This window comes from Gorilla gorilla, chromosome 5 (genome assembly GCF_029281585.2).
Source record: "Gorilla gorilla gorilla isolate KB3781 chromosome 5, NHGRI_mGorGor1-v2.1_pri, whole genome shotgun sequence".
NCBI lineage: Eukaryota > Metazoa > Chordata > Mammalia > Primates > Hominidae > Gorilla > Gorilla gorilla.
In genome coordinates this window covers 140,833,407-140,855,401 of record NC_073229.2, presented here as the reverse complement: position 1 = coordinate 140,855,401, position 21,995 = coordinate 140,833,407, and the positions used below count along the sequence as shown (strand labels likewise).

Below are 21,995 nucleotides of genomic sequence, written 5' to 3'. Positions count from 1 at the left end.
GAATTATGGATTAAGTAGGCCTTTGTGGACTAGACTGGGAACCAAATAACAAGGACTGACAAGTTTCCTTGAAAAAATCAGCAATGCATTCAGAACTCTTCTGCATCTCTCAATACCTGAGGTAGAAAGACAGGATCCTCTGCTTTCCCTACTACAGGAAAAGCAAATCTCTTGCCCTGGAGATTGATTATAAAGAAGTGGTTGCTTATTAAGTCAATAATTTGTGTGTGTGTGTGTGTGTGTGTGTGTTATTAGTTTTTGTAAAAATCTTTAAGTTAACTTGTATAAAGTCTATAAACCAGAATGTTTCAACATGTTTCCAAATAAAATTTTAATAAGTTTCCATCCTCATAGCGTTACAGGGATGTAAAAGTTAAGTCACTTATTTTTATGTTCAATAGAGACAATATGGTTTAGATAATTCTGGAGGATACAAACAACAACAACTACGAAATATGGAGATAGAAGTAAATAGGGGAAGAATGCCTCCATCTGAATTTCACAGGAGAAAAGCTGATATGATGGAATCATTAGCTCTTGGTTTTGATGATGGAAAAACAAAAACTTCCGGTGAGTATTTAAACATCAGAGTCATTGTTTTAATATTGCTTATACCACTGAAGTAATACTCAGAATCATTTTAATTTTGCTTAATTTTCATAATCAATCTGTGCACAAATTTTTTTAAATGTATTGTTTTAAAACTTCTGAATTATTTTTATGATAAATAATTCACTTAAAAATTTACTTTTATATTATGTTACTTGACATTTAAAAAGCTATGCTCTAGACAGTGCTAAGAGAAATATAATGTGAGCCACATATATAATTTTAAATTTCCTGGCTCCACATTAACAAAAGTGAAAAGGAGGCCGGGCGCGGTGGCTGATGCCTGTAATCCCAGCACTTTGGGAGGCTGAGAAGGGCGGATCACCTGAGGTCGGGAGTTCGAGACTAGCCTGACCAACATGGAGAAATCCCATCTCTACTAAAAAAAATTACAAAATTAGCTGGGCGTGGTGGCACATGCCTGTAATCCCAGCTACTATGGAGGCTGAGGCAGGAGAATCGCTTGAACCTGGGAGGCGGAGGTTGCGGTGAGCCGAGATCGCACCATTGCACTCCAGCCTGGGCAACAAGAGTGAAACTCCATCTCAAAAAAAAACAAAAAAAAAGTGAAAAGGAACAGGGGAAGTTAATTTAAGTAGTTTAAACCAGTGTATCCATGATATTATTATTTCAACATGTAATCAATATTAAAACTATTACTGAGACATTTTACATTCTTTATACATTCTTCAAAATCCATTGTGTATTTTCTACTTCACAGCACAACTCAATTGGGCAGCCACATTTCAAATTCTCGATAGCCACAAATGGCTATTGGCTATTTTATTGTTTGTACATTTTTAGACACTAACAACTCTATATACATTGTATCATTTAACTCAAAACATCCTCTCCTGTACTGTTATATATTCCAAATGAGGTCACTGTTGCTTAGAGAAGTTACAGTGACTTTGCCAAAGCAAGGTTACACAGCTGGTTATTCCTAATCAAATCTTCCTTGCCCCATAATACGGCTTTTTTCTGACGAGTATTAAAATTTGTTTTCTTTGTATATATTAGTATATTAACAGACGTTTTATGGAAACAACTTTGTTACTGCCACCCAGATTTTTTGAATCTTAATGTTTTGCCATATTTACTTAAAAGTTTTTAAAGCTTCAACACCTTTGATAGGTATTCAAAGCCCTTTATGTACACTTTTTCTAATTCTAATTTGCCCTCCCCACAAGGGAACTATTATCCCAAGTTTAATATTTATCAGTCTCATACATGCTTTAGTAGTCTTACCATGTGTGTACATTTCCATAAAATATTTTGCAGGTGTTTATATATAAATGGGATACAACATGTATGCTATAAATTGTTTTGCTCAAATATATTGGTCCTTACAGTTCTACTTCATTCATTTTAGCTGCTGTGCAGTATTTCCTTGTATGAATTATAGCTAACTTATCTTGTTTTCATATTGATAAACATTTAGATTGTTTCCAGTTTTCTACTCTTATAATTTATGAACATGTCTACTTCAGGAGTTTCTCTAGTATTACATCCAGAACTGGAATGCTAAGTTAAAGGGCGTGCAAATCTTCAACTTTGTTAAGGTTATTATAGAATTGTTTTCCAAAGTGCTTGTAATCTACATTCACACCAGTGTATTTCACACATTGTATGGTGACACTTTTAAATTTTTGCTATTTAACAGGTTATGAGATGATACATGTTTTAATTTGCATTTTCTGGATTACTCCTGAGTTAGTTTCCTCTTGAACGAATTACCTGTTCTCTTCCTTTCTCTATTCTCTATTGAGTTGTTTGTTCTTATTGATTTATAGGAGTCTGTTAAGTATTCAGAACACTATTCTTTCATCAGTTATATGAGATGCAAATATCTTTTTCAGGCCTATGGTTTGTGTTTAAATGTTATATATAGTGCCTTTAATTAGACAGAAGTTTTGAATTTGAATGTAATCAAAGTTCTCAATCTTTCTATTTATTATTTGTGTCTTAAGTAACTCCCCCATCTTTAAGATCACAAATATATACCTTTATGTTTTCTTCAAATATTTATATTTTGCATTTCATATTTTGATTTTAAATCTACCCAGAATTTATTTGCATGTGTATGTTGGGGGGAGGAGAGAGAAGATAGGAATCTGATTATTTTCTCCTTGTTTATAACAGTCCTTATAGCAAGTACATATTATGCTTATTTATTTCACTACCATTTATTGAATCTGCATTTTCTCCACCTATTTGTGATACTATATATTATAGATTTTCATATATCCATGAGTCTGTTTCTAAAGGCTGCCTTTATATTTCTTCAGGGGTCTCCATGTAAAAAAGTTCTCACTGTAGCACAGAGCATCCTCCAGATGTGTGATATGATTCGTTAGGATACAGGAAGAAAATATTAAATATGTCTGTAAAAAAGCACACTGTCCTGTAATATAGAAGTGATTTAGTGGCAGAGATTTTTATTTTTCGTTAATTATGCAAGTGTTAATTGAAGCAGCTATCATTTAAAGAGTCTTCACTTATATACTGCAATCTTGTTATAATTTTAACAACAGAATATAATTTAACTGAAGATAAATTTACTGTGGAAAATATCTAAAGAGATTTAGGTGCTAAGGAATAAAAAGTATAAGGAAATTTCCCCCTAAAGCAGTTGCATGATGTTGCTAAGACAGTGTGGCTCTCCATCTGATATGTAACATATATACTAGAATGTTTATTACTTTCCTTTCTATTTTTTCTGTCCCCCACTCCACCTCATTCTTAAAGGGCTGCCTCAAATCTTGATCTCTTCATCAAAGTCTATGATATTAAAATCTACATTTAGCTTTCTTTCTCTGAATTCCTAGGGTACCCATTCATTCCATGCTACAACATTTAGTACTCAGTTATATACTATTTTAATTGTTGTTTTTCTTGAGTTCAAGTCTTTCTAAGTTCTTTGGAAGTGGTTACAGTGACCAGTATTTCTCCTTTTCATGGTGCAAGGCACAGCTACAACTATTGGTTCATTTAACTGTTTTTATTTATTGATCTTTTATTGTCTTTATTAAAGACAAAAACCCATTTTCTTCTAGGAAACCCTTCACTCAAGCAAAAAGAATTTAGTTATTGTCTTTGGTGCCACATGCTATGAGAAAGTTATGGGGCATATAATAAGATCTCCCTACCCATAGGCTTCACAGAGTCTGTAGAATATGTAAATATACACAAAGAATTATAGTATTCTGTGACTGAATGTTGCTGGTACCTTGGGGACACAAAAATAGGGTAGAATCAGAAAAAGGGTCTATGAAGACAGTAGCATGTGAAGGATCTATAATTTTAAAACATAAGGAGAATATACTAAAAGCAGGAAAGGGGCCGAGTCAGATGTCCCTTGTCCTAACACCTTGTTTTTCCATATTATAGCACTTGTTATAGTTGGGGTCGATGACATTTTAAAGGATATTATCATATTTATCTTTTTGTACTTAGCATTTAGATAGTGCCAGTTGTATTAAAAAGTACTTAGCAAATACTGAATTTGAAAATTTAATAAAACTCCGTGGGCCAAATTATGTTTAACGTGTTCAGTTAGGCCACAGCCAAAATTACAGCAAGAAGAGTAGTGTGAAATAAAGGTAAGATAGTGGATAGCTTTCTGTAGACTTCATGTAACATAGATTAGAACTATTCTAATTAGGTTTATAAGGCTATTAATAAGATTCCTAAACCTATTGTTGTGCCTTAAGAAAAGTTGTCTTCTGTTGTCTCAAACAAATTAATTCATCTCCCCAAATAGCAAAATGGAATATGTTACTAAAGGGTTGAAATTTAGCGTATTGGAGTATGAGATATGTTTATTATTCATGAAGTCAAGAGTTTTTAAATGAAAACATTTGTGTATTCTCATGCTTCGAAAATTGCAAAATCTGCAAAATAAAATCTTAAATTACAAAAAAATTAAAACTATTGGTAATAGGGAGCTATTAATATTTTTTGATTGGGAGCAAATTGATTAAGACTGAGTGATCTCCAGTAGTCTATACAATAAAATGGAGACACAAGAAGAACATTCATTCAACAGTTGTACTTTATGTGCTGGGCCCTGCAGATGCAGAAAATTTCAATTAACTATAATAAATAATATGCTAGTGTTAGGAAACTTGGACTGTAGTAACAAGCAAGGACACAAACTAAGGTTATAGCAAGAAGAAGGTGAAGAAGATGGAATTGACAGGATTTAGGTATGGTGCGTGAAGGAGAGGTTGATATTAAAAATGTATGAGATAGCCATATAGAGGTGATAATGACTGCTTCTGAATCTCTTTTCTACTTTAGGAATTATTGAAGCACTTCACAGGTATTATCAGAATGCTGCCACAGATGTGAGACGGGTGTGGCTTTCTTCAGTGGTGGATCACTTTCATTCATCTTTAGGCGACAAAGGTTGGGGTTGTGGTTACAGAAATTTCCAAATGCTACTTTCATCATTATTACAAAATGATGCTTATGATGATTGCTTAAAAGGTATGTGAAATCTAGTACTCTGAACTTTCATCTGATAAAATACATATGATATAGAATGATATAGCATACACAATTAATAGCTTTAACAGTTAGTGGATATTTATATAAGAAACCTGAATTCTGGTTAGAGGAAGAGAAAATGATAGAAGATGTCAGGAATAACTGTCTTAAAAACTGTAAAGTTCCCCTAGTACATAATACATGGCTAAATATTATTCAGTACTTTATTAACGGTCATGTAACATGTTTGCTTGTGTAATTTTAGGTATGTCGATTCCTTGCATTCCAAAAATTCAATCTATGATTGAAGATGCATGGAAGGAAGGTTTTGATCCTCAGGGGGCCTCTCAACTTAATAACAGGTTACAGGGAACAAAGGCCTGGATTGGAGCATGTGAAGTATATATACTCCTGACCTCCCTAAGGGTAAAGTATGTACCTTAAAACCTAAATAAATGTTATTTCCTTATCGGGGAGCTTTGTTTTTTAAAATTTTATTTTTTAGCAAAGAGATAGTTTAAAAATAAAATTAAGTAGCACTAAATTAAGTAGCAATGAAAACCAGCAACCTATTCACTATCTTGTGCTCTTCTCTACCCTCAAGTTCTGTCTCTCAGAGGCAACTGTCACTTCCATTGTTTTTAAATGGTATGCTTTCATAGCTGTTTCTTGGTTTATGAGTTTCAGATAGTCTGTTTTAATATCTTATACCTGTTTACCTTCAATCCTTCTGATATGATTAAATCTCAGTTTTTATTAAAATCAGAGTTTACATCATTTTATAAAGTCAGATTTTATTATACAATTGTGTAAATATTGCTTGTTGCTGATTTTGTTTTCTAAAATCATTTATAATTTTTTCTTGAGTTAATAATTGTGTTTCCTTTTCTCTTTTACTATAATATGTGACTACATCATGGCCTCAAGTTTTTGCACTCTACCTGTCATGTAATCTGAGGCTCTCCTTATTCTCGGACACATCCTTCTTGAGCCTTCTGTCCTCTTTGCTCCAATCTGGACTTTTTGCCTTCTAGATCTACAGCTATTGTCATGTAGCATTTTTTCACTGTTTTTGTGTGTGTGTGTGTGTAGTCTCATTTTTAAAATGTATAACCTATTTATTTTCTGTGGAAGTTATTCCAACCTTCTCTTAGCCCATCATAATTTCACGATATTATGAAATTTCACCATGGGGTGTAGGGCTTTGATTCATTGTGTTGGGCATTTGTTTTTCTCTTTGAATCTGGAATTGTGAGTTGTCTAAGATCTTAGTTCCATCTAGGATAGTAGGTAAGAGCTTGAACTTTGGAGCAAGACTGCCTAACCTTGGTTCATAGCTTTCCTACTTAATAGCTGAATGAATGAACTTGTCTGTACTTAGGTCTACTATTGATAAAAGAAGGTATTAATAGTAGTTAGACAATTAAATGGGATAATAAAGTACTTAGAACTGTGACTGGCATACAGCATGACTTCAGAGGTTAACTATTGTTGTTTGATAATTATAATCTCTCTGTTTTCTTTGTGGAACTATTGATAGTTGGCCACTGAACTAATCTTTTTTTTTTTTGAGACAGAGTTTTTGCTGTGTTGCCCTTGGCTCACTGCAAGCTCCGCCTCCTGGGTTCAAGCGATTCCCCTGCCTCAGCCTCCCGAGTAGCTGGGATTACAGGCTTCCGCTACCACGCCTGGCTAGTTTTTGTATTTTTAGTGAAGACGAGGTTTCACCATGTTGGCCAAGCTGGTCTCAAACTCTTGACCACAGGTGATCTACCCGCCTCGGCTTCCCGAAGTGCTAGGATTACAGGCTTGAGCCACTGCGCCCGGCCTGAACTTCTTTACCTTCTAAGTTTATCATGTCTCTTTTTAAAAAATCTTTGCTTTTTCTTTTATTTTCTAGATTTACTCAACTTTATCCCCCAATTACTGTATTGAAATTTTTATTTTACCCACTATGTTAAGGGGTAATTTCATAGCATCATTTTCTTTATGGTTGCAAAATTTCTTCCAATGTTTTCTTTCTATTGCCTGCATTTTGTTTGTTCGATATTAGTATTTTTTCATATCTGTTTGTTTTAGTCTTTTCTATTTTGAAGGCTTTCTTTTAACTTTTGGAAATCCTTAGTTGTCCATTCAGAGAGTGAAGAATGAAACCTTAAAAAGCTGATTAGAAGTGCTGTAGGACTGCACAGAGCTTGCAGATTAGCAGACTTCATTTAAAAGTCTTAGGTGGAAGGCGGAAGGTTACTATTTGGTTGGGGAACTCTCAAATATCATTATATAGAGAGATCTTTTCCCAGAAGTTATCCAGAGAAGAGTTTTTCACTCTCTTACCTAGAGTTCCTACATTAGTGGAGGGGAGAGTTAAGGTGTGATTTGCCTTCTAAGCAAACTTTTAATTAATCTCATATTTTTGGCCTCACTGTTCTCAAACCTTGTGCTTCTAAGCTTTCAGCCTCTCTCTGATTTTGAAACATACGGTCTCCATTTTCTTTTATTTACTTTTATATGTTCTCTGTGGTGCTTTCCATTTTCTGAAGATGTGAGCTCTTTTCCTGTCTATTCCCATTCTCTTTGTCCTTGGGTGTTTAAATCATTTTTTCCTTCAGTATTATGTCATTGGGTTTTTAAGAGGAAATAGAGATAGATGTCTGTGATCATGTTTAATGGAACGTTTGTGTTAAGCTTTATGGCTTTATATTTTCTTTTATGTTTGTTTCTAAGTTATTTAACCAGTGTATCACATTCTTTTTACCACATTGATTGATTAGATTCAGAAATAAAAATATTTCTTTCATTAACATAGAAAAACTAATATTGTGTGTATGTATAATAACTTTCTTGAATTATTTAAAGAACTATTTTAATGCCCTCTAAATTTATTTCTGCTTTTCTCCTTTTTCTTTTTGCCAATCTGTTCACACTTTGAGATTATTTATACTCTATCATGTTTTGAGTTTTAAAGTAATTTTTTTCTTTTTCTTTTTTTTTTGAGACAGAGTCTGTCTCCAGTCTGTCCACCCAGACCAGAGTGCAGTGGCGCGATATTGGCTCACTGCAACCCCTGCCTCCCAGGCTTAAGTGATTCTTGTGCCTCTGCCTCCTGAGTAGCTGGGATTACAGGCATGTGCCACCATGCCTGGCTAATTTTTTTTTTTTCTGCATTTTTAGTAGAGATGGGGTTTCACCATGTTGTCCAGGCTGGTCTTGAACTCCTAGGCTCAAGCGATCCACCCGCCTTGGCCTCTCAAAGTACTGGGGTCACAGGCGTGAGCCACTGCACCCAGCCGTAATTTTTGTCCAGCTTCTTTCTTGGTACCTTAAATAATTTAGAAAGCTTTTTTATTAATATATCCTGAATGTGTTTAGTAGTTATTTACATGTCTTTCTGTTGCTCTCTATAAGAGTTATACTCTGTAGGGTACTGTTTAATTAGTATTCTAAATGTAAATATGCAAACTGCTAACCCCAAAACATTCTTTTTAAACGGTTTATCCAGAAGTTTATTTGAGCATTTAAAACCCAGTAACCAACTGTAAGTTACCAGCATTAAATTTGCTGAGGCTGAGGTTAGCAATTCGGATGTTTTAGAGATTTTATTGCCAAGAGAAACAAGAACAGGATATCTGCGCTGTAGTTTAAAGTGATGATAAAGCTATCAAATGCTTTTAGTTGTACCCGACCTTTTAAAAACAGTTGTTGCGTAGTATAAACAGTGTTTCTGGTTAAAAAAATGTTTATTCAAGGGTGACTTCCTCTTGAAGGAAGAATACCACGGTGGTCTGGTGGCAAATAGGAGATAGATGTATAGATGTGGGTACACACACATTTTTCTATGATTTACAAGTATTTTCTGTTATAGAGATTTGAGAGACCGACAGGAAAAGTATTTAGGATCTATTTGATATATACAAATGGCTACTGAGGAATTAAAATCAGAAATCAGCTTCTGATCATCAGGGTTAGAAACTAGAATAAAAGCTGTGAAAAAATTATGTGTAAATGACTTTTTAAAAATCAAGTATGGTCATTATTTACTATTCATGGAGATTTTATGTATCAGAGAATGTTTGTAACCTTTAGGTTAGTCAGCAGACTTATTATGAAGTTATTTAAATAGTTAGCTAGTTAGAGGAATAGTTAAATAGTTAAATAGGGAGAATTGTTAAATAGTTATCCCCCACAAAAAGGAGTTTTTTAGATAAGTAATAAAAATTTATATTTACTTTTCTTCTTTTATAGGAAAGTAATGGCTAGAAACAGTTCTAAACTAAGAATTTGTTGTATTTGATAACTCCATCGATGAAAATATTTTAAAATGCCCTTTAAATGTGCATTTTGTCAATTTTTGATAGGTGTCGTATTGTTGATTTTCACAAATCAACTGGTCCTTTGGGTACACACCCTCGCTTATTTGAATGGATATTGAACTATTATTCTTCAGAGGGAGAAGGGAGTCCAAAGGTAGTGTGTACATCTAAACCTCCTATCTATCTTCAGCATCAAGGTTAGTATTAATATAACTCATATTTGACAATGTTGTTTATAAGATAACAAATTGTTGCTTTCGGACAGGTTAGGGTTTTTTGTTTGTTTGTTTGTTTTTTTAGACAGAGTCTCACTGTGTTGCTCAGGCTGGAGTGCAGTGGCGCAATCTTGGCTCGCTGCAACCTCCACCTTCCAGGTTCAAGTGATTCTCCTGCCTCAGCCTCCTGAGTAGCTGGGATTACAGGCGCCTGCCACCATACCTGGTTAATTTTTGTATTTTTAGTAGAAACGGGGTTTCACCATGTTGGCCAGGCCGGTCTGATAATAGCAGGGAGTATTATGACATTAATCTGTCTAATTTTTCAGAGCTCCTTTGATAGTACAATACTTTCTTAGGTAATTAAGATTGATATTTCTACAATACTTCGTTGGGTAATTAAGACTGATATTCCTGACATCTTCAGGACCTTTTGCACTTCTTGTTTTCTGTGTTTAGTTCACTTGTCCTTCATTGTTCATCCCTTACCTTCTTGGGTCTTTACCCACATGTCACTTGAGTGAGGCCTTCCCTGACCTTACCTTACCTTAAAAGTAGAACTCAAGGCCAGGCATGGTGACTCATGCCTGTAATCCTAGCACTTTCAGAGGCCAAAGCAGGAGGATTGCTTGAGCCCAGCAGTTTGAGACCAGCCTGAGTGACATAGTGAGACCCTGTCTCTACAAAAACATAAGAAAATTAGCCAGGTGTGGTGGCACATGCCTGTAGTCCTAGCTACTCAGGAGGCTGAGGTGGGAGGGTCACTTGAGCCTTGGAGTTGGGGGCTATAGTGAGCCATGATTCTGCCACTGCACTCCAGCCTGGGCGGCGGAGTGAGGCTGTGTCAAAAACACATACAACTCATCCCAGCATCCCACCGCTGGCATTTTCTTCACTTATTTACCTCATTTATAGAGTATCTCTTCCTATTAGAATATAAGTTCCAAGAACACAGGCAAGTTTGTCTGTTTTGTTTGCTGTTACATACCTTCATGCTTGGAGTAGTACCCAGCACATAGATACTTGGTAAATTATGAATGATTGTTTGGATTGACAGGAATAAACAGAAGTAAATGTTAGGAATTTCATTGTTTAGGAATATAAACTATAAGAGATTAAGCTCCCTCCACTGATATTCTAGCATTTATAGGTTTACTTTTGTTTACCTTTTGGAATCATGAGAGTTTTGTTCTAGAACAGTTTTTGTTCTTTCATTTGAGATAATTTGAATAAGAAGGATCAAAGGATTGGGAAAGGAAAAGTAAAATATTTGGCAGAATAAAAATGTTTTTTTTGTAATGAAGCCTTTAGAAAACTAAAGTTAAATGAAAAAAACTGAAGTAGAACTAAACTCTTATGTCTTAGGAGAACTCAGATACATATGTGTCAGAGTCTGACTGTATTTATATTCTTTTTTTTTTTTTTTTTTTTTTTTTTTTTTGAGACGGAGTCTCGCTCTGTCGCCCAGGCTGGAGTGCAGTGGCGCGATCTCGGCTCACTGCAAGCTCCGCCTCCCGGGTTCATGCCATTCTCCTGCCTCAGCCTCCCGCGTAGCTGGGACTACAGGCGCCCGCCACCACGCCCGGCTAATTTTTTGTATTTTTTAGTAGAGACGGGGTTTCACTGTATTAGCCAGGATGGTCTCGATCTCCTGACCTCGTGATCCGCCCGCCTCGGCCTCCCAAAGTGCTGGGATTACAGGCGTGAGCCACCGCGCCCGGCCTGTATTTATATTCTAAACACAATGCTCACACAACATACATACAGAGACTATTTGTATAACTGTAAATAGATGTGACATACGTATAACTTAAAAATATTTTGATAGGTCACAGTCGAACTGTTATTGGAATTGAAGAGAAAAAAACCCGAACATTATGCTTACTAATATTTGATCCTGGATGTCCTTCTCGAGAAATGCAGAAATTATTAAAGCAAGACATAGAGGCTAGCAGTCTCAAGCAACTTCGCAAATCTATGGGAAATTTAAAACATAAGCAATACCAGATATTGGCAGTAGAGGGTGCTCTTTCTCTAGAGGAGAAACTTGTAAGTATCTATTTATATGTGAAGTTTGAATGAGATGAACTTAAAAGTTTAAAACTTTTAGTTTAAAATCAGTGTTATCACTTTTTTCTTTTTTTTCTATTCTTTTTCTTTTCTTTTCTTTTCTTTTTTTGGAGATAGGGTCTCGCTCTGTTGACCACACCTGAGTGCAGTGGCATGCAATCATGATTCACTACAGCCTTGACCTCCCAGGCTCAAGCGATCCTCCTGCCTCAGCCTCCCAAGTAACTGGGACTACAGGCACATGCCACCACACCCGGCTAATTTTCGTATTTTTTGTAGAGACGGGGTTTCACCATGGTGCCCAGGCTGGTCTCAAACTCCTAGGCTCAAGTGATCTGCCCACCTCAGCCTCCCAAAGTGTTGGGATTACAGGCGTGAGCCACCGTGCCTAGCCCACTTTGTATTCCTTAGCACCTTATTCCGTTTCATTAACTTGGAAAAGCCATTTGGTTTTATATGTTTTTAATTTCTGGAATGAACATATTTATATTTGAAATGGTACTTTAATGACTTTTTATACTTAGAGCTTCATAAAAGTGTTTAATTTAATTTAATTTTTTTTTTGCATTTTAAATATGTGCAGTTTACTGTATGTTAATTAAAACTTAATAAAGCTTTCAAAAATACTTTTGTACAAATAATTATGATAGGATACATCTTAAATGATGTTTTCATCAACCTTACAATTTAGTCTTGTAGGAATGTCTGAATCCCTTGCAAAACAGTAGTCATTAAATGCCAGTTTCCTGTCTTGATATCACTCATGAGCTGATTTTTTCTTTCCACCTCCTCCTCCTCTTTCTTCTTCTTCTTCTTCTTTTTTTTAATTATTATTTATTATTATTATTATTATACTTTAAGTTTTAGGGTACATGTGCACAATGTGCAGGTTAGTTACATATGTATACATGTGCCATGATGGTGTGCTGCACCCATTAAATCGTCATTTAGCATTACGTATATCTCCTAATGCTATCCCTCCCCACTCCCCCCACCCCACAACAGTCCCCAGAGTGTGGTGTTCCCCTTCCTGTGTCCGTGTGTTCTCATTGTTCAATTCCCATCTATGAGTGAGAACATGCGGTGTTTGGTTTTTTGTTCTTGCGATAGTTTACTGAGAATGATGATTTCCAATTTCATCCGTGTCCCTACAAAGGACATGAACTCATCATTTTTTATGGCTGCATAGTATTCCATGGTATATATGTGCCACATTTTCTTAATCCAGTCTATCATTGTTGGACATTTGGGTTGGTTCCAAGTCTTTGCTATTGTGAATAGTGCAGCAATAAACATATGTGTGCATGTGTCTTTATAGCAGCATGATTTATAGTCCTTTGGGTATATACCCAGTAATGGGATGGCTGGGTCAAATGGTATTTCTAGTTCAAGATCCCTGAGGAATTGCCACACTGACTTCCACAATGGTTGAACTAGTTTACAGTCCCACCAACAGTGTAAAAGTGTTCCTATTTCTCCACATCCTCTCCAGCACCTGTTGTTTCCTGACTTTTTAATGATTGCCATTCTAACTGGTGTGAGATGGTATCTCATTGTGGTTTTGATTTGCATTTCTCTGATGGCCAGTGATGATGAGCATTTTTTCATGTGTCTTTTGGCTGCATAAATGTCTTCTTTTGGGAAGTGTCTGTTCATATCCTTTGCCCACTTTTTGATGGGGTTGTTTGTTTTTTTCTTGTAAATTTGTTTGAGTTCATTGTAGATTCTGGATATCAGCCCTTTGTCAGATGAGTAGGTTGTGAAAATTTTCTCCCATTTTGTAGGTTGCCTGTTCACTCTGATGGTAGTTTCTCTTGCTGTACAGAAGCTCTTTAGTTTAATTAGATCCCATTTGTCAATTTTGGCTTTTGTTGCCCTTGCTTTTGGTGTTTTAGACGTGAAGTCCTTTCCCATGCCTATGTCCTGAATGGTAATGCCTAGGTTTTCTTCTAGGGTTTTTATGGTTTTAGGTCTAATGTTTAAGTCTTTAATCCATCTTGAATTAATTTTTGTATAAGGTGTAAAGAAGGGATCGAGTTACAGCTTTCTACATATGGCTAGCCAGTTTTCCCAGCACCATTTATTAAATAGGGAATCCTTTCTCCATTGCTTGTTTTTCTCAGGTTTGTCAAAGATCAGATAGTTGTAGATATGCAGCATTATTTCTGAGGGCTCTGATCTGTTCCATTGATCTATATCTCTGTTTTGGTACCAGTACCATGCTGTTTTGGTTACTGTCGCCTTGTAGTATAGTTTGAAGTCAGGTAGCGTGATGCCTTCAGCTTTGTTCTTTTGGCTTAGGATTGACTTGGCGATGCGGGCTCTTTTTTGGTTCCATATGAACTTTAAAGTAGTTTTTTCCAATTCTGTGAAGAAAGTCATTGGTAGCTTGATGGGGATGGCACTGAATCTGTAAATTACCTTGGGCAGTATGGCCATTTTCACGATATTGATTCTTCCTACCCATGAGCATAGAATGTTCTTCTATTTGTTTGTATCTTCTTTTATTTCATTGAGCAGCGGTTTGTAGTTCTCCTTGAAGAGGTGCTTCACGTCCCTTGTAAGTTGGATTCCTAAGTATTTTATTCTCTTTGAAGCAATTGTGAATGGGAGTTCACTCATGATTTGGCTCTCTGTTTGTCTGTTGTTGGTGTATAAGAATGCTTGTGATTTTTGTACGTTGATTTTGTATCCTGAGACTTTGCTGAAGTTGCTTATCAGCTTAAGGAGATTTTGGGCTGAGACAATGGGGTTTTCTAGATATACAATCATGTCATCTGCAAACAGGGACAATTTGACTTCCTCTTTTCCTAATTGAATACCCTTTATTTCCTTCTCCTGCCTAATTGCCCTAGCCAGAACTTCCAACACTATGTTGAATAGGAGTGGTGAGAGAGGGCATCCCTGTCTTGTGCCAGTTTTCAAAGGGAATGCTTCCAGTTTTTGCCCATTCAGTATGATATTGGCTGTGGGTTTGTCGTAGATAGCTCTTATTATTTTGAGATACGTCCCATCAATACCTAATTTATTGAGAGTTTTTAGCATGAAGTGTTGTTGAATTTTGTCAAAGGCCTTTTCTGCATCTATTGAGATAATCATGTGGTTTTTGTCTTTGGTTCTGTTTATATGCTGGATTACATTTATTGATTTGCGTATATTGAACCAGCCTTGCATCCCAGGGATGAAGCCCACTTGATCATGGTGGATAAGCTTTTTGATGTGCTGCTGGATTCGGTTTGCCAGTATTTTATTGAGGATTTTTGCATCAATGTTCATCAGGGATATTGGTCTAAAATTCTCTTTTTTTGGTTGTGTCTCTGCCAGGCTTTGGTATCAGGATGATGCTGGCCTCATAAAATGAGTTAGGGAGGGTTCCCTCTTTTTCTACTGATTGGAATAGTTTCAGAAGGAATGGTACTAGTTCCTCCTTGTACCTCTGGTAGAATTCGGCTGTGAATCCATCTGGTCCTGGACTCTTTTTGGTTGGTAAACTATTGATTATTGCCACAATTTCAGATCCTGTTATTGGTCTATTCAGAGATTCAACTTATTCCTGGTTTAGTCTTGGGAGAGTGTATGTGTCGAGGAATTTATCCATTTCTTCTAGATTTTCTAGTTTATTTGCGTAGAGGTGTTTGTAGTATTCTCTGATGGTAGTTTGTATTTCTGTGGGATCGGTGGTGATATCCCCTTTATCATTTTTTATTGTGTCTGTTTGATTCTTCTCTCTTTTTTTCTTTATTAGTCTTGCTAGCGGTCTATCAATTTTGTTGATCCTTTCAAAAAACCGGCTCCTGAATTCATTAATTTTTTGAAGGGTTTTTTGTGTCTCTATTTCCTTCAGTTCTGCTCTGAATTTAGTTATTTCTTGCCTCCTGCTAGCTTTTGAATGTGTTTGCTCTTGCTTTTCTAGTTCTTTTAATTGTGATGTTAGGGTGTCAATTTTGGATCTTTCCTGCTTTCTCTTGTGGGCATTTAGTGCTATAAATTTCCCTCTACACACTGCTTTGAATGTGTCCCAGAGATTGTGTTATGTTGTGTCTTTGTTCTCGTTGGTTTCAAAGAACATCTTTATTTCTGCCTTCATTTCGTTATGTACCCAGTAGTCATTTAGGAGCAGGTTGTCCAGTTTCCATGTAGTTGAGCGGTTTTGAGTGAGATTCTTAATGCTGAGTTCTAGTTTGATTGCACTATGATCTGAGAGATAGTTTGTTATAATTTCTGTTCTTTTACATTTGCTGAGGAGAGCTTTACTTCCAAGTATGTGGCCAATTTTGGAATAGGTGTGGTGTGGTGCTGAAAAAAATGTATATTCTGTTGATTTGGGGTGGAGAGTTCTGTAGACGTCTATTAGGTCCGCTTGGTGCAGAGCTGAGTTCAATTCCTGGGTATCCTTGTTAACTTTCTGTCTCGTTGATCTGTCTGATGTTGACAGTGGGGTGTTAAAGTCTCCCATTATTATTGTGTGGGAGTCTAAGTCTCTTTGTAGGTCACTCAGGACTTGCTTTATGAATCTGGGTGCTCCTGTATTGGGTGCATATATATTTAGGATAGTTAGCTCTTCTTGTTGAATTGATCCCTTTACCATTATGTAATGGCCTTCTTTGTCTCTTTTGATCTTTGTTGGTTTAAAGTCTGTTTTATCAGAGACTAGGATTGCAACCCCTGCCTTTTTTTGTTTTCCATTTGCTTGGTAGATCTTCCTCCATCCTTTTATTTTGAGCCTATGTGTGTCTCTGCACGTGAGATGGGTTTCCTGAATACAGCACACTGATGGGTCTTGACTCTTTATCCAATTTGCCTGTCTGTGTCTTTTACTTGGGGCATTTAGCCCATTTACATTTAAGGTCAATTAAATGTATGTGTTATGTGTGAATTTGATCCTGTCATTATGATGTTAGCTGGTTATTTTGCTTGTTAGTTGATGCAGTTTCTTCCTAGTCTCGATAGTCTTTACATTTTGGCATGATTTTGCAGCGGCTGGTACTGATTGTGCCTTTCCATGTTTAGTGCTTCCTTCAGGAGCTCTTTTAGGGCAGGCCTGGTGGTGACAAAATCTCTCAGCATTTGCTTGTCTGTAAAGTGTTTTATTTCTCCTTCACTTGTGAAGCTTAGTTTGGCTGGATATGCACTTCTGGGTTGAAAATTCTTTTCTTTAAGAATGTTGAATATTGGCCCCCACTCTCTTCTGGCTTGTAGAGTTTCTGCCGAGAGATCCGCTGTTAGTCTGATGGGCTTCCCTTTGTGGGTAACCCGACCTTTCTCTCTGGCTGCCCTTAACATTTTTTCCTTCATTTCAGCTTTGGTAAATCTGACAATTATGTGTCTTGGAGTTGCTCTTCTCGAGGAGTATCTTTGTGGCATTCTCTGTAGTTCCTGAATCTGAATGTTGGCCTGCCTTGCTAGATTGGGGAAGTTCTCCTGGATAGTATCCTGCAGAGTGTTTTCCAACTTGGTTCCATTCTTCCTGTCACTTTCAGGTACACCAATGAGACGTAGATTTGGTCTTTTCACATAGTCCCATATTTCTTGGAGGCTTTGTTCGTTTTTTTTTATTCTTTTTTCTCTAAACTTCCCTTCTTGCTTCATTTCATTCATTTCATCTTCCATCACTGATACCCTTTCTTCCAGCTGATCGCATTGGCTCCTGAGGCTTCTGCATTCTTCACGTAGTTCTCGAGCCTTGGCTTTCAGCTCCATCAGCTCCTTTAAGCACTTCTCTGTATTGGTTATTCTAGTTATACATTTGTCTAAATTTTTTTCGAAGTTTTTAACTTCTTTGCTTGTGGTTTGAATTTCGTCCTTTAGCTCGGAGTAGTTTGATCGTCTGAAGCCTTCTTCTCTCAACTCGTCAAAGTCATTCTCCATCCAGCTTTGTTCCATTGCTGGTGAGGAACTGCGTTCCTTTGGAGGAGGAGAGGCGCTCTGCCTTTTAGAGTTTCCAGTTTTTCTGCTCTGTTTTTTCCCCATCTTTGTGGTTTTATCTACTGTTGGTCTTTGATGATGGTGATGTACAGATGGGTTTTTGGTGTGGATGTCCTTTCTGTTTGTTAGTTTTCCTTCTAACAGACAGGACCCTTAGCTGCAGGTCTGTTGGAGTTTGCTAGAGGTCCACTCCAGACCCTGTTTGCCTGGGTATCAGCAGCAGTGGCTGCAGAACAGCGGATTTTCGTGAACCGCGAATGCTGCTGTCTGATCGTTCCTCTGGAAGTTTTGTCTCAGAGGAGTACCCGGCTGTGTGAGGTGTCAGTCTGCCCCTACTGGGGGATGCCTCCCAGTTAGGCTGCTCGGGGGTCAGGGATCAGGGACCCACTTGAGGAGGCAGTCTGCCCATTCTCAGATCTCCAGCTGTGTGCTGGGAGAACCACTGCTCTCCTCAAAGCTGTCAGACAGGGACATTTAAGTCTGCAGAGGTTACTGCTGTCTTTTTGTTTGTCTGTGCCCTGCCCCCAGAGGTGGAGCCTACAGAGGCAGGCAGGCCTCCTCAAGCTGTGGTGGGCTCCACCCAGTTCGAGCTTCCCAGCTCCTTTGTTTACCTAAGCAAGCCTGGGCAATGGCGGGCGCCCCTCCTGCAGCCTCGCTGCTGCCTTGCAGTTTGATCTCAGACTGCTGTGCTAGCAATCAGGGAGACTCCGTGGGCGTAGGACCCTCCGAGCCAGGTGCGGGATATAATCTCCTGGTGCGCCGTTTCCTAAGCCCGTCGGAAAAGCGCAGTATTCGGGTGGGAGTGGACCGATGTTCCAGGTCCCGCCTGTCACCCCTTTCCTTGACCAGGAAAGGGAACTCCCTGACCCCTTGCGCTTCCCGAGTGAGGCAGTGCCTCGCCCTGCTTCGTCTGGTGCACGATGCGCTGCACCCACTGTCCTGCGCCCACTGTCTGGCACTCCCTAGTGAGATGAACCCGGTACCTCAGATGGAAATGCAGAAATCACCCGTCTTCTGCGTCACTCATGCTGGGAGCTGTAGACCGGAGCTGTTCCTATTCGGCCATCTTGGCTCCTCCACCAAAAGTGTTTAATTTTATAGTATTTAATTTTTAATGTCAGATGAGCGATGAATAATGGAAACGTATAGTAAGAAAACCTAACTTAATCCAAGGAGACCTAACTCATATTGGTCTTATAATTATGGTTTATTAAAATATGATTCTTGTGACTCCTAAGGCTCTGTTTTATGCACTTGGGCTTATTGGATATTCACATTTCTAGAATTTAACTTCATTAGAATTTCCTCTTGTTTTTATTCCTTGCAGTTAAGTGATGAGCACAATATTCCAGAAAAATTCCTAGGAATTGAATCCTAGCTACTACACCATCAGGGAGGAACGTAATATTATAGAAAAATTCCTAGGAATTGAAAAATTTCCACTTGGTGTGAACTGAAGCTATATGATAGCACATCAAGTCTAGAAAATGCGTAAGCCCTAAATTAAGGAAAAAAAGCTCCAAAATACTTCACATTGATTTATTTCCCTCTAAAGAGAAAAGTGACTGAAGACTAGAGACAAACAGTTATGGAGAATAATGGGATCATGGGGGAAAGGACTGTAAGTTTTTGAAATAATAGAGCTAGAATAATCTGTTCAGCCTCATAACATGGGATACAAAGGCAAGGATTTTTTTTTTTTTTTTTTTGGAGACCGACTCTCACTCTGTCACCCAAGCTGGAGTGCAGTGGCTTGACCCCAGCCCACTGCAACCTCTGCCTCCCTCCCCAGTTCAAGTGATTCTCCTGCCTCAGTCTCCCAAGTAGTTGGGATTACAGGCGTGTGCTACCACGCCCAGCTAATTTTGTGTATTTAGTAGAGATGGGGTTTCACCATGTTAGCCAGGCTGATGTTGAACTCCCAACTTCTGGTGATCCACCCGCCTTGGCCTACCAAAGTGCTGGGATTACAGGCGTGAGCCACCATGCCCGGCCACATTAATTTTTTTAACCCTATCATTAATTTGTCTAGATAAAGTTAGGTTTGTTTCAATTATTGTAAAATACCAAGACACTTGCTCACCAGTGTACACATTCGAGAGCATAGGTGTGGTTAAATATTACTGTGGAGTCTTGCTGAACGTTTTAGTTGGCTGTTATCTTTCTGGTTTTGGAAATGGAGTTGTTTGTGGGATTAGAATACTAAAAATGTGCTTTCTGCACTGTGCATTTGATGTTCTAGTTTTCTAAGTCATGGACAGTAGCTGTGCTTTAACTGTAAGAATCGTAACTTGGCTAACAATGTATAACACTGCCAGGTAGAAAAGGAATAATAATAATAAATATAATAAGATTTAATTATAATAGATTGAAATAACACTTGTCTAATGCTTATTCTATACTATGGGCTATCCTATCCTAAGCACATTACATATGTTAACTAATTTAATCCACACAACAGCCCTATAAAGTAGACACCATTATTAATCTCCATTTTATATAAGAGGATGCTGAGGCAGAGAGAAATTGTATTCCTAAGGTAGCACAACTGCTAAATAGAGAGTCAGGATTCCAATTTAGGCAGTTTGCATCTGGAGCCCTATATTGCCTCTTCTGTAAGGATACAAAACCTCATAGTCATGTTTGCTGAGCTTTTGTATGAACAATTTCACATTTCTTTTTGAAAAGATATTACATTTTGAAAAATGAAAAAATGTAATCTTACTAATTTAATATAACTTTTTTAAGCATCTGTTTCTTATAGTTATTCTGTCCTTTTTAACAGTACTTTATACTGTAGGAATTCAGCCAATATTAATGTGCCAAGTGTTTTGCAGATCATCAGGTAAAAGTCTGCAGCTTTATTTAAAGGACAAAATAGTGATTTCACTTTTATTTCATATTAGCTTTTATAACTCATTTTTTAAAAGTCTATTTCTTCAAAGCAATAACTACAATTTTTTAAATTGTAGGATTAAAAACAAATGTGATAGTTTATGGTATCCCAAAATATACATATTTATAACTGCATTTTATGTTTTGTTCTTCATATTTGTACTTATGATTAGTTCTGATCTTTTAATAATCATGCAACTATTATAGAAAGAGAGTGATTGGTTTTCAAAAATTTTTTTTAATCTTGGCCACTAGAGTCTTATAATTACCATAAGACATTTCTGCCATAGATATGTTTTGAGTGTCTACTAATTTCAGACTCTGTTCTAGATGTTGGAGCAATTGTTTAGGTGAAAGGACAATATCACCTAATGCAGTTCAGTTAAATAGTAAATACAGATTTATGCAATAGCCATGTTCCTTAATTCTTTTTCACATTATGATATGCAGTTTTAAAGTTACCCCACTATATTCTTAAATTTTCCATCGTGTCATCCTTGTATTCTCAGCTTGATTTAACTTAGTTTTAATTTAGCTTGGTTTGATATGTCTTGATTTGGAACTCAGGTTGTGAAAATAGCACAAACATTGAAAATATTTTTGAAGTGACATTTTTACGACTATAATGAGGGATATGCATAATGTTTATAAAGTTTCTCTGTGCACAGCCCTGTCTTCCTCTAGCCTCCTCTCTGTTTTTATTCATCTCTCTCTGACTTTGAGCCAGCATTTTACTTTTGACTCATTATTCCACAAAAAAGTGACATTTTCTATTTCATACTGTTTTGTCTTTATCTGGACTTTTCTTTGTTTATGTCTTGGCTGGAAAAATGTTTATTCCTAATTTCATAAGTTTGAGATTGCAATTTTTCTTTAGGAGTTTTCATTATTATCTTGAAAAAAAATTCCAGATTTTATTTTTTATATTAGAATGACAACACATATTCTAATTAATTGACTTATAGCTTAAAATTGTTTTTTAAAATTTCTTTTCAAGGCCAGGAGACAAGCTTCTCAAGTCTTTACAGCCGAGAAGATTCCTTGAAGAATCAAGCATTTAAGCATTTCAGTGATTGAGAACAATACTTTGTTTTCTAAATGTAGATATTGAACTCTTTAACACAATTATGAATCTGTGAATTCTCTTAAGTCTTAACATATAATTTAATTTCTAAAATGCCTGTGTTAATTGAATTATACCTATCATACTTCATTGTTTGGTAAATTATTTCAATAAAATGTCTTGTTTTTGCATTGTGGATTTTGTTTTTCTTATCTATGTTTCGGAAACCAGTTTTATTTTATAGCTGTAAGCTAATATGCATTGGGTCCTTACTTTTGTTAGGTACTCTTAGTATGTTACATATATTACTTAGTTTAATCTTCAGAATAGTTCTGTGAGACAAGTACTATTATTAGGCCCATGAAGAAGCAAGCTAAAGCCCTGAGAGGTTAGTAATTTGCCCAAGAAAATAATCTT

At 36.8% G+C, this 21,995-nt stretch overlaps 1 protein-coding gene across 1 annotated transcript in view; it reads left to right on the top strand.

Moving 5' to 3' along the window:
* ZUP1 (zinc finger containing ubiquitin peptidase 1) overlaps nt 1-21,774 on the top strand; it is a 46,274-nt gene extending 24,500 nt beyond the window's left edge. Inside the window, exons 6-11 of the mRNA XM_004044582.5 lie at nt 402-570; nt 4,912-5,100; nt 5,366-5,531; nt 9,456-9,607; nt 11,454-11,674; nt 21,513-21,774. Of these exons, the coding sequence (XP_004044630.1) occupies nt 402-570; nt 4,912-5,100; nt 5,366-5,531; nt 9,456-9,607; nt 11,454-11,674; nt 21,513-21,560 (945 nt within the window). The 3' untranslated portion in view covers nt 21,561-21,774. The remainder of the gene's footprint in view (nt 1-401; nt 571-4,911; nt 5,101-5,365; nt 5,532-9,455; nt 9,608-11,453; nt 11,675-21,512) is intronic.
* Nucleotides 21,775-21,995: the final 221 nt, after the last annotated feature.